At 40.5% G+C, this 13,625-nt stretch overlaps 1 protein-coding gene across 3 annotated transcripts in view; it reads right to left on the minus strand.

The window, feature by feature from the left end:
* Positions 1-2,885: 2,885 nt before the first annotated feature.
* Positions 2,886-13,625, minus strand: part of macrod1 (mono-ADP ribosylhydrolase 1) — a 150,372-nt gene continuing 139,632 nt past the window's right edge. For 2 of the 3 annotated variants that reach the window (XM_085172504.1, XM_085172486.1), the window contains 2 exons: positions 12,081-12,162; positions 2,886-3,393 (listed from right to left, as the gene is read on the minus strand). In XM_085172504.1, coding sequence (XP_085028630.1) covers positions 3,368-3,393; positions 12,081-12,162 — 108 coding nt within the window. In that variant the 3' untranslated portion in view covers positions 2,886-3,367. Of the gene's footprint in view, positions 3,394-7,982; positions 8,013-12,080; positions 12,163-13,625 lie in introns of all 3 variants that reach the window. The other variant, XM_085172496.1, reaches the window with a different exon arrangement.

The raw sequence follows: 13,625 nt of genomic DNA on the forward strand, positions 1-13,625 counted from the left end.
TTTGAATGTCTTTCAAGAAGCCTGGTCCTGAGAACTGAGAACAATTATTAGCTTTCAAGCTCGATAGACTTGTGCAGACTGTTTTTTACTGTATTTCCATCCCCGTTTGCATATGTTTCAGCACCTAGTTTCCATTTTTTTAGCTACACATAAAGGAATAAAGGATGACTCAAGACTTTTGCACAGTACTGTATGATTACCAAGTAGGGATGGGTATCGTTTAGGTTTTATTCGATACCAGTGCCAAACCGGTACTTTTGAAACGGTGCCGGTGCTTAAACGGTGCTCAAACCGGTGCTTAAAGAATGGAGAACACAAAATTGGTCCAAAAACCTCTCATGTTCAGCTGTTTTTTTGTAAAAAGATAACAATCTTAGCCTTTTCTGCAGCTATAGGGGATTTATGGTATCACTCTTGGCTGGAAGCAGTGCTTAAACAATGGAAAAAACACAAACTTTGTCCAAAAACCTCTCATGTTTAACTGTTTTACACTTTTTCTTTGGTCATTTTAGCCTTTTTGGCCAGGGTGAAGGGAGCATCTGCTATCAAACAAGAAGACAGCTGCATGTAACTACGATGGTGTTTGCTAGTTCATCTTACATGCATTAATTTAATAACTTAGCCTACTCAACGTAAATTACACATGAACAACATTAAGCTACTCACGCAGAGAAGAACGGCTGCTGCTGCATCATCATCCGTCCTCATTTCTGCTACACTGGCAGGGCTAGGGGCCAGGACTCTCCTCTTCAGCTTTTTGGGGGATGTTGCTAACTCTGGGTCCGATAACAGGCACCACACCCGCTGTAGATGTGCTCTGTGTGAGGTCTCGCAGCAAGCTATCAAATACGGCGCATTTTTCGGCTTTTAAAAAAAACGCTATGCGTCGCCAGGTGTTTCATCGGATTTCAGGTGTTACCTCCTTTGCACAGTATCACAGTATCACCTTAAAGCACTTGTTGCAGGCTGCTGAGTTTGCATATTTTGCTGTGAAGTACAGCCAGACTTTTGACCGCTTCGCCTTGGGCATTTTTCATCTGTAGCTCTGCTCTAAAAGAACGTACGTACCTGGACCCGCCTACTATCCTCGGAAACGTAAAATGATTGGCTAGAATCGAAAGTGTATCACAGCTCAGGAAAAAAAAGCACCGAAATGTGCGCTGCTTTTCGGTCTGGTTACTACCGCTTATGTCAGATGGCACCGGATACCGGTACCCATCCCTATTACCAAGTGAAATATTTTTGTCAAATTTGTTCTGGTTAGTCATTCATGAGAAAAAGGGCTCCGTGATAATTAAATATTAGCACCGTTTGACATTCTGCAAGATTAATTCAGTGAAGCTATTTCAATTAAACACGAGTCACTGACGTTCATGATTTTTCCTACATTTGCTACAGTCTTTATTATTATCAGAAAAAAATTACCCATGATTTAAAATGTATCAGCTTCTGCCTTCATGTAACTTAAACAGACTAACGTTTGATATGTAGATATGTTCTGTGTTTAAAATATGGCCTTATAATACTCGTGTTACTTCTCTGTCTCTTATGTTAAGCACTTTGGTATACCGCTGGTTTTTAAATGTGCTCTATAAATAAAGATTGTTGTTGTTGTTGTTAAAATATGAGTTAAGATTGCACAGTGGGTCCCACTCTTCAGGTTGGAGATAACTTGTGGAACAGATTCATCCAATCACGTATTGATGGGAATTTTGGTTTCATCTTTTACAGAGACTGTAGCGAGCTCAATAAGAGGCTCAAAAAAGTGTCAAACACGTCCTCAGAAAAGGAACTTGCTGTGTGTTGAATATTCATAATCAAAACTCCTAGTTAGGGATGAGATATTAGATAATTCTAAGGAACTAAATGTTAAAATAGAATAAAAATACATTTAAAAAACACAAAAGAATTTCAGTAGAAGATTAAACAGAACAGTTTTTAAACTGTTTTTTTTTAAAGACTCTAAAGAGTCTGGTGCTGCAGGCTGAAAAGCTCCGTCTTTCCTTCCAGTATTCAACTGGTATTCAACTGGAGGGAAAGACGGACAACTAATAGATTTTTTGGGAGCGAAGACAGCGAGCAGCAGTGTGTTTAACAAGAAGCTGAGATAAGTAGCCTGGAGCCTGTCCAGTCTTTGTATAGAAGTGTTGAGAATTTTAAAATGAATTCTAAAATCAACTGGGAGCCGATGTAAAGAGGAAAAAGTATCAATTGTGAGCTTGCTTACTAGAGTATATGAGTATAGTAGGCTAGACCAGCGGTCCCCAACCCCCGGGCCTCGGACCGGTACCGGTCCGTGAGTCGTTTGGTACCGGGCCGCGAGAGTTGAGGCTCAGGTGTGAAATGTTGGTTTTCAGGGTTTTTATCGGTTTTCAGCGTTATTTTGTTATCGTTTTTATCGTTAACTCGGTTTTCCTGGGTCTTTTCACGTGTGTTATGAATAAATCTTCTTTTTTTTGGTACCAGTACTAGTTTTATTTTGTTGTATTTATCCGCGACACCTTAAAGGCCGGTCCATGAAAATAATGTTGGGCATAAACCGGTCTGTGGCGCAAAAAAGGTTGGGGACCGCTGGGCTAGACTATAAAAATATAATCTTTTAAAGGGTGTCTGAACTCTTGCCTTTAAAAAAAAAATCGCACACGTTGAAAATAGAGTGTATTTATAAAGTCTCCCACTCTGCGCTCTCTCGGCAGGACATACCAAATGGCTGTAGCAGCACACACTTCCTCCAGAAAGGTTTGACTTCATCTTCCAGTTTATTCGATCTCTTTCACAAAGAAATGCCAGAGAGTGGAGAAGGAAATACTCGTGTGAAGTGTTCTCGAACGGCGCCCCGACTCATCGACTCTTTCATAGCCAGAGAAATAATCACTGCGCTCACACAAAGCTCAGATTCATTTTAATAAGCTTTTGTCATGTGTGTCACAATCATGCACACATGCTGATATTCTAATATTCAAATGCTGTAGTACAGGGAAGAGAGAAATCAGGAGTGGGGGGTGGGGGACGTAAGCCTGATGTGAAGCTGCCGCTGATCACAGGTATAGTGAAGCTTACGAGTACGCACAGTCCATTTTTCATAAGAATTATCTGCCTCATTTCACACAGTTATCATAACACCGCTCCTAACCTCAGCCATTAGTGGGAAGAAGTGAAGAAAAAGAAAACCACCTCCTCCGACAACATCTGCAGGAGAACCGTAGCACTTCAAAAAGGCAATCACCCATTTGCAACTTATCTTCCTGATGAAGATGGTCTTGATCTGCATCAATGGCAAACAGGAGGAGGAGGAGGAGGAGAAAGAATCTGGATGTGAGTGTAGCGGTGTGTATCCACGGCAACCAAATCTGACAAATCCACTCTCTCAGAGTTTGCTCTTGACTGTGGCCTCTGTGGGAGCAGACAGAGGGAGAGAGGAAATGGAAACATGTGAAACACGGTGGGGGGAACATTTTACCTTGGTCATGCAGCGGTTAAAAGCATTTTGGCTTCTGGAGCGTCTGGTTGCTTCAGAGGGATCTGTTAGCGAGGATTAGTCACTCTCAGCCCAACATGGCTAAGGACGCACTCAAAACATGCAAACACACAATCATACACATCAGACAGACAGCCAGCGTAGGTAGTGCCAGGTGTTGGAGACACATAAGGTTTATACTGGAGACTTGGAGGCCTGCCTGCAGCAGCTCTGTCACACAGACAGACAGTTCCGGTCCATCTAACAGCCAAGCACCACTACTGCTCGCTCACTGCTGCTACCAAATCTGCTGCACATCCATTAGAGGAGAAAGACGCCAGCAGCTCGCTCAGACTTTTTTTCTTTTTTTTTTAAAGGGGCACACCTGGATTTTTTGGGGGGAAAATAACCTCTTCGGTCAGCTGACCCGGGGTGAAGATGTGAAAGTGCTGATTTCATGGTTCAGGCATCTGACCGGCTGTGCCGCAGTTTGAGACTTTAGCTTGCTGAGTGGAAGCTACTGCTACAAGAAATAGGAGGAAAAAACAGCCTCTAATGCTCTGAGCTGTACGCACTGATCATTCTTTAACACTCAGCCTGTAAAGCAATAACTACATATTTGTTGGCCAGTTGTGGGTAGAGAAACAAGCTGTAACCGGCACAGTGATATAATTTGACCTCACAAGGTCATCAAAGTGAAAATGTAGGTGGGCAGATGTCAATTTGCAGAAAAAAAACTGGAAAATATGAATCGCATATTCAGTCTTTATCCATTTTTGTTCTTTCCTCTGGTACTTTAGCAGAATATTTAGCTACCCAGGGAGAAAATAGCTGGTGCATAGACTGCAAATAAAAATATTCCCCACTACTTTGTGCAGTTTTCTTTTAAAACTCTGAGTTTCTGCTGCTGTCATGTTTTATATTTGAGCCACAAGCTGATGGTAGCGAACTTCATCAGAATGGTGCATCCAAACAAAGAGATACATGCTAAAAAAGTGCTAGCTTTGAAATAAAATACTTGGGCAGGCTAAATTATTTGTCAGATAACTGCATTAAAATGCTCCAAAATAAAACAATTGGTTTAAAAGTGATCGCTATAAGACAGTGCCTTCAGCCACTTTTGTTGCCACCTACTTGTTTCTCAAAGCTACAATGACCAAAAATCTTTTTGCTCCATTTTTAGGCAGAACATTTTTTATTTATTTATTTTTTTAAACAGGAGTCGATGAGAACTGACTCATTTTTGGAACTGGCCTGAAGTGAACTGGAGTTTCTGCCTTGATTTGTTGTGGCTGATGACTAAACGTCTCTCTAAACATATCCACAAACTGATGACAACCTGGATTTAGACATAAAAATACATTTTCCTTCCGGCCAAACAGAAATAAAGGGCTGCTGTGATTTTACCTTGTAGCTTATTTTTCTACATAGTATAGGTAGCTGAGGCGCAAGGTCGGTGCTTTTTGCTCAGTACTCTGACTACCGTTCACTGCCTGTTATCTAGTCTTGTGGTTTTACTTTTAAAGGCAATGTATAACAGCTTTTTAGCAAACGTTACTCGAACAAGAATAAATAGTTTGTTTATTGGTTACCATTTTCAGCAGTAGATAAATACACCGATGATGCTCTACTGGGTATTAGTCAGCGTAAGGGCGTATGTGGGATTGTCTCAAAATAAACTCACACCTGCGCATTAAATTGTGTTTTAGCAGGAAGTATCCACTTCTCCTTCTGCTTCCCCTTTTATCTGCAATTACATTGTTTTTTGTATATTTTGTATCTACATTCCCCGGACACTTTATTAGGTATACCTGTTTAACTGAGTGTTGACATAAATAGATAGTTAGCTGATCATATGGCAGCAACTCAGTGCAGTTGGGCATGTAGAGACCCTGCTAAGGTCAAACTGAGCATTAGAATGAGGAAGAAAGGTGATTCAAGTCAGTGAGCGTAGCAGGGTTTTGGGGTTGGTCTGAGTATTTTAGAAACTGCTGATCTTCTGGGATTTTCCCACACAACCATCTCTAGTGTTCAAAGAGAGGGGTTTGAAATTAAGATAATATCCAGTGAGCAGCAGTTCTCTGGCAGAAAATGTCTTGTTAATACCAGATGTCAGAGGAGAATAATAACCACTTGTTACAACCAAGGCATGCGGAAGAGCATCTCTGAACCCATAATGGATGCGCTACAGCAGCAGAAGACCACACCGGGTGCCACTCCTGTCAAATAGGAACAGGAAACCGATGCTACAATTCACATGAGCTCACCGAAATTTGTCATGCTTGATGATTCTTGATTTCTTCTGTAAAATTTACATGGTAGGCTCAAAAACAACATTAATTTGTGTATCCATCCTGGCTTCCAGGTTGTTGTTGGTGGTGTAAAGGTGTGCTGGGCCCCTTAGTATAGAATGAGTGCCATTCAAATATCACAGTCTGCCCAAGCATTGCTCCCTGATCCCTGACTCCTGCAGTCAAAATGCTACAGTATCCTTGGCAGGATACGAAGCCCAGAGTTGCTTCCAGTGCATCAACTGGAGTGTGAACATGTGTTAACAATAGAAAGAGCTTAGGCTCAGATAAAATTGTTGTATGAATATTTGAAGGTGAATGAGACTTAGCAGCAGAAAGCACTTTGAGTTCATCTTCTGATGGCTACTTGCAGCAGGACGTGTCATGTCATAAAGCTGAAATCACCTCCAACAGGCTTCTTTAACATAGCAATGACTGTACTCAAATGGCCTCCACAGCCACCAGATATCAATCCAATACAGCACCATTAGGATGTTATGGAAAAGGAGATACGTGTCATCAATGTGCATCTAAGAAATCTGCAACAACTGCGTGACGTCACGTCTGAGCAGTGTTTCCAACACCTTGTTCACGCTATGCTCCCAAGAACGAAAGCAGGGGTTCAATGAAGGGGTACCTAATGAAGTGGCCAGTGAATGCTTATAAAAAGCAGTTCATCACATTTTGAGATCTCATTATTTTAAGCAATTGATCCTCCTTGAACTGTAATAAATGAAAAATCCTTTCAGATTCGGGGGGCTAGTGGTCAAATCTGTTCACAAAAAAAGATTTTAAAAAAGATTAAGACTCTTGACCCAGTGTGTGAGTTCATATAAGAGATGCAGTGTTGATTGGATTCGGCTCTTAGGTTAAGCAGGCTTCTTCTCTTCTCTCTCCCACTCCTCTTTAACGCCTTGGCTGTCAGGCCATGTTTGTAAAAAGCAGAAAAACTCTCTCTGTGTCTACATTTGTTTCTTTATGTAGAACTCTGCTGCTGCTAACACGTCTAAAAGCACCCAAAGGTGAGAAAACAATGTTAAATGACATGCATGCTGTATGTTTCCTTGAACTGTTGAACTGCAGAATGCATATTAATGTTACAAAGGGTGATATATTCCAGCGCCAGCAGCATTTCTCTGCTTTGACGTTCCTGCGCTGAGACAATTTCATGGTCTCGTTTTCATTTAAAATTAAACACTGGAATCCTGCTCTGGTTCACTTTTTTCTGTGGTGATTAAGTTTGCCTGATTTCAGTTAATTTCACTAATATTTCTGCCATGCATGTCTATTATGAGCGTTAGAGTGACCCGGCTCCATCTGAAGCTCTCATTTAAATTTAAATTCTGTCAAACCCAAAAGCACGGCTTCACTCGTACAAAAGACCCGCGGTTGATAATTTGTTGGATTTCTTTTCAGCAGCTTTGGTAGCACCTGCGTCCCAAGCCACATAACACCCATTAAAAATTACAAAACCAGAAAGCATACGACTGTTAAGACCTCTCTCTCAAAATGTTCCGAAGGCAAGAGGTGAGTTTGATTTATAGCAGCGGTAAAGCAAGACATTAGGGGTTAAGGCTGCAGTTGTAATACCGATGCTTAATTTGAATAATTGAGTGAATGACTGATCATGCTTAGGAGCCAGACTGCTTGGCAATATAACACCATAAATCACAAGTGTAATCAAAACAAATGGGTAAAGTCATCATGTCACAGCTAAAGCCAACATAACATTAAATACATTTTACTTATTTACAAAACTTCGTTTAACCAAATAGATCAATCTGGAGCGATGGCACAACACTTTCCTTTTAGTCTGTTTTGGAAAGCAGGTGAGGCATGACTCAAGAAGGCACCTTGGAGGCTTAAAAAGTGGTTGTTATTTTTCATTTAAATCAGACCCTTTTCACCACTGCAGGAAAAAAAAACAAAAAAAAAACAAAGCCCATTTATTTTTTCCTCGCATCATTTCGAACACTAACTAGCTTGAGGCCAGCCGTTGTACTCAGGAATGCACAGAATGCCATTTTCATTTAACTGAGGTCTAAATATGAGCAATTTATTTGCAAAAGGGGACGAGTGCCGGTTGAAGGAAATGTCAGAGTTTCCCCCGCCGTGACACACAATTTACATTTTGCACTGGGGTTAAGACTGCGTGTCGACAAACAGACTGAATGCAGTTAATTCTGTCGATAGAAGAAACCACACATGTTGACGCACAACACCACGATGGTTACCTGAACAACGGGTCGCTGCCACAGGTCAGGCTGAAGCGGTGGACGAAGAAATGAAGGCAGGATAGAGAATGAAAAGACATGTTTGTATCAAATACAAAACAAAGAAGCTGCAGGACACACACACACACACACTCACACACACAGACTGTCATTACTCTCAAGGTCCTTCCTGTTAAAAGGAAGCTCAACAGTGAGAACTTTTATAATAAGACAGCTCATGAGCGTAGAGATTGTGTGTAACCAGTGTTGGGGAGTAACGGAATACATGTACCGCCGTTACGTATTTAAAATACAAAATATGAGTAACTGTATTCCGTTACAGTTACCGTTTAAAAAGGTGGTATTTAGAATACAGTTACTTTGTTGAAATAAATGGATTACACGGCGGTACTTCCCTGTTTCATATTGTGGCGGGTCAGGCCTGTTTGGGTTTTGTTTGACAGCTACGTTCTGTTGTTCCAGGTGGCAGTGTTACGGTTGCCATGGTTACAGGGTGACGCTCTCTCTGCGTGTTTCCTGGGTGAGAGAGGCCTTTTTGTTGTTGTTGTTCTAAGCTAATAGGCAGAATGCTACCGGTATAGCTCTAAAGAATGTAGCATCATAGGCAGTGTAGTCCGTGCTGCAGGGAGAATGGACTGCCATACCCGTTATGTGTCTGTGAGCGAGGGAGGGAGAAAAAGGAAAAGTACGAGCTGTCATCGAGCAAAAACGGGAGCTGGAAGCATGTAAATATAATAATAACCACTGCAGACAGGAAGAGAGCCTGACGAGCCCAGTTGTAAGTAAGCTATTAAGACTCGACTGTACACCGTGTTCGTGTTTTCCTCCAAAAACAATAAGTTCTGTTGGAGCAGCCTTTCAACGCCTCTCTCTGTCTCTCGCAAGCAAGGTTGACCCAGACAACAAAGCAAAGCTAGTTTTCGGCTACGAGACCGACATGAACCCAACATGAACCCGACGTATTAGCCAGAGGTCCCTTTACTACGGTTCGGAGCCGCGGACCTTCAGTAACAGTAATAAATCACAGCAATAGTACATTCATGTAGTTGTAAACAGCATGATAATATATTAAGTAATTCAAAGTATTCAGAATACGTTACTCTCATCGAGTAACGTAACGGAATACGTTACAGAATACATTTTGGGGCATGTATTCTGTATTCTGTAATGGAATACATTTTAAAAGTAACCTTCCCAACACTGTGTGTAACGTTCATTCATATTTCAGGTAACTCGTGTGATCAGAAATGAAAGTACAACCTGCGTTTTCTAAACAACCTTTTCATAAAGTGCCACACTGACTATGCTTTTTAAAGGGCAAAAACTGAAAGTGGGCATCATCTTGGTTGCCTTGACAAAATGCCAGTGGGAGTTATCAATAGGCTTTTCTTTTTTATGAGTATCAGAAAAAAAGGCTCTGTGGGAAAGCTTTAATGCCACCATGTTTGGTTCAGCAAATCTCTACAAACTGACACCCTTTTTTGTGATTTTTGAAACTTAAATGCAAAAGAAAGTAGCTCACCGCAATAATGTTAGGCTATAAATGAAGACTGCGTGACCAAAATCAAGTTCCTGTGTTTGAAAGTCCACTAGGAGTGACCTTTTAAATGTTTTTTCTGACTTGAGTGCTTTCTGTCATATTTCTGCTTCTAGAAGAAAATGCCTGGGTTTGCAGGTTGGTGAGGGTGGTACCCTCAGAAAAACCCAGAAACTATTCTAATGGTCAAACCGTGTCTGTATTGATATATAATACAGACACGGTTACCTGGTACCCATATATAATTAGGGTACCAGGGAGGTCGTCAAATGTTGTCTTTATGGGGGAAATGGTTAATGTGATGATGCTGAATGTGTTCAACAACTTATTCTTATTTAGCCACTTATTAACCACCCGCTTTCTCTAGCACACGTAAAGCTTAAAATTTGCAAGTGGGGCATTTATTTTTTTGTTATTGAACAAATGATTGCCATAATTTCTATCTAATGAAGGTCAGATGGACCAAAACATTGTGATTTAATAAAATAATGGTGAATAAGACAGAGTACAAGAAGTTATAATTGACCTCTTTAAACACTCTTACGCACCTGTTTATGAATTTTGAAACAAACGAACAAATCATAAAAATGTCCAAAGCGAGTGTTGGCCACAGACTTTATGCTATGCATCTAAGATTCCATTCATGCAGGCCTAGGCAGTGGTTACTGATGACCTGGAAAACACATGTTGCTAGGACACAGTGTGTAATCCCAAGCGGTTAGTGGTTGCTGTAGGTTGCCGGCTGTCACCAGGTGAAAATAGCTGCAAAGAGCTATGCTAAATGCCTCTTTTTGATTGCTGTGGTTACTGGCGGGTGTGCATCGGCAATAGTTTGCATGGAAGATCTCCACTTGTCTGCAAACCCTCGCCAACTGCTCGCTGAGTGGTAGTGAAATTATAAAAAAAAAGTGTGACACAAACCAAAAGTTAAAGCTGCACCGACTGAAACCTGATGGTTCAACACTGAATCTGATTGTTATGATGTCAGATACACACACACTTCCTCCCACCCGCTGATGTCCACTCAGCAAAACCCCTGAGTGACATAATATCAAATGTTTTATTAGTTAAACTGCATTAATATTTATAAACAGAAAAACGCTGTTTATAAAAAACGCTGAGCCACTGACCCCGAGGGCTGTTAGACTGGACACTGAATCATCATTAATATTAATTAATGTCTAAACAGTCATAATGTCTGTTTTCAGCAGAACAAAAACTTGCCTCCAATTAACATCAGAAAGTCTTCCAAAAAGACAAAGGTACATTATTTATGCCTTAAGCTCGCACATATATCTTATTTTTATTTGACTTTAGCCTTTGACTGTACTTTGAGTTTATTTATACATTTTTGCAATTAAAAAAACGCTTTTCTTTAAAAAATATAATTTCAATATGGCGTGTCATACAAACAAAGGGTTTAGTTGTTTTTTCCAGCGAGACAAAGACAAGCTGTCAGGAAAATAAATACTCAAGTAAAATACAGATACCTGAAAATTCTACTTAAGTACAGAACCAAAGCATTTGTATTGCAGTTCCTTTACATTTCACTGCCACCAAGTCAGTGTTTTGACAAGCATCAACCACTCATGGAATATACATTTTTCCCTAGTGACCTGTGGTTCCTACGGGTCGCTGACAAATCTTTAGGGCTGTCTGACTGAAGTCTAAAAAAACTTGACATGAGAAAAGTGCAAAATGTTAACTCATTTCTAGAGTTCAGGACTCATTTATAGCTATTTTATACCAATCTCACTGCATCCATCTTGGTTTTCTGGGGCTAAAATGCTATATAAGAACAAACTAACACAAGCTCATGGATGGATGGATTTTCCTTCTCTCTGCAGGCCCTGAACACATGCTGCTCCCTCCCAATACTTGTTCTCTCACAGAGCCATTTACACATCAGCCTGGAATACCTCTCAAAATCAATCAATGTTAAAAGCTGTTTAGTTGCATTAATATATGGCTATTTTTTGTATGTGTGATCCTGATCCTGTATATATGTCAGGAGCCATGGTTTCCCAATACATTGCATTATGTATCCCTCACTTCATCTGTCACTGGTTTTAATGTTGTTGCTGATACGTGTAGCTGCACATGGTGGATGAATAAACTGTGACTGCTCATGTCTAATATAGTATCGTAAGCCACCAAGAACAAATTCATTAAAAAAAATAAACAAACACAGCAGTTTCTCAGCTACGGTCAAAGAAACTGATTATAGCTAAGAAGCAGAAAATGTGTCTCCCTTGTAGTGTGTCTCAATGTGCATGTGTGGTTAAGTAAATATTAACCACAATGTTATATAAATATAATTTAAGAATAAAGGTGGTTAAGTACGCCGCGCATGCAACCATGTTAGTGAGGAGTAACGTTTATGTTTATCTAGTGTAAAAAGTATTCTATATATACGGTACTGCGGTCTGATAGCCTCATGCATGTGTGAACATATTTATCACACTACTTGAGCGTGTAGCTAAATGGAGCTGAGCTGAACTGTCATCACTGTGTGTGTGTGTGTGTGTGTTTGTGTGTATATATATATAAAGGAAACTCACCAGCAGGAAAGTAGAGTGGCAGGTTCTCCTCATACAGCTTCTGATCCTTCGGTAAGAACACGCAGATGATGACTCTGTCCAGCTGACACACACACACACACACACACACACACACACACACACACACAAAATGACCTTTATTTCAAGCATATGCAATAACTCTGAATCCATCAGTTGCAGCAGGGAACAATGTAAAAATGTGTGACACTGTGCGGCGGCAATATCAGGAGAATGCCGCTAATGCATCAGTCCATTACTCCACTATTAGCTCCCTATTATGATAATGCCACGACAAGGCGCTTATTACTCTGTGTGCTGGGGACAGAGTGCTGAAAATGTGCAAAGAGAGGGAAAGAGTGGGTATGTGTGTGATAGAGAGAAAGACAAAAAGACAGAGGCAGAAATAAAGGGGTTAGAGAGATCATCTCATACACACACACACACACACACACACACACACGCACACAAAGCCATAAACATAATACAGTAGCTTTCAAACAATATTAAGACATTGGCAGAGAGTGTGCAGCTAGTTTATGACAAAGAATCTTTATGCTCAGAGCTCCTATGTTGTTTAGACCCCAGCTCTGCAGTCTATAATATTTATATTATGCTTTGTATATCTGGACATAGAGTACAGTACACACTGTGGATGTAGCCTGCGATGATTAAAGTTACTGTAGCTACAGTAAAACGATGCTTCCAGGGATATAACCTCTACTCTGCTCTGACTCTGACAAACATTATTACCACCCTAATGTCTCTACAAAGGTTTTGATTTCTCTGTTTTGGGTGAGGCAGTGCAATTTATAGCCGGGCTGCTTCCATCTCTTTCTGCCTGGTGTGGGAGTTTAAGTCTCAGTGCTTTCAAAGAGACATTTCAGCAGCATGCTAGCCTGCAGCCCATGTTTTTCAGCCCCGGCTTGCTGTACAATTACCATCACTCACCAGGATTTGCATGGAAGCTAAAAGGGAAGATATGGAAATGTGTGGTAAGTAACTAGCTCCCCTAGGCTAAGGTTTGAAATTTCTAACCTCCACACGAAGGTGGCTCCACTTGAAAACTGTAGAAGTGGGAACTAATCCTCACACTACTGCAGCAGAGAGTCTAGAGATGCTAATGCTAACAATAACAGCAAGTCAATGTAAATGGCTCTATGAGAACAGCCTGTTGTTAATGGCAACACGTTACACAACCTGTAAATATTCCCCTCTCAAACAGAAAACCTGTCAACTGTTGTGGAAATTACATTAGTCTTTGTGCTCTTGTGAAAATGCACATCCTTTAACAAATGATGCATCTTAAAATATATATAATACTGTGCTTTTCAGCTTTACTTCAGGCTCGACAGCAACTAAAACAATATTCTCACCACAATGTCTATTTAGTAGATTTTCTGAAGACTTCAGTCATAGCGCAACTTGTCCAGAAATAATGCAATCGTGGAACTAGTCAAATTATTAATTTAGAGTTTTAGGATTTCATACTGCTTAACAGATAAGATTGAAAGTCACACTGATCATTAGCCAAACCTCATCCTGAAA

The sequence above is a fragment of the Neolamprologus multifasciatus genome, chromosome 2, assembly GCF_963576455.1.
Source record: "Neolamprologus multifasciatus chromosome 2, fNeoMul1.2, whole genome shotgun sequence".
NCBI classification, from domain to species: Eukaryota; Metazoa; Chordata; class Actinopteri; order Cichliformes; family Cichlidae; genus Neolamprologus; species Neolamprologus multifasciatus.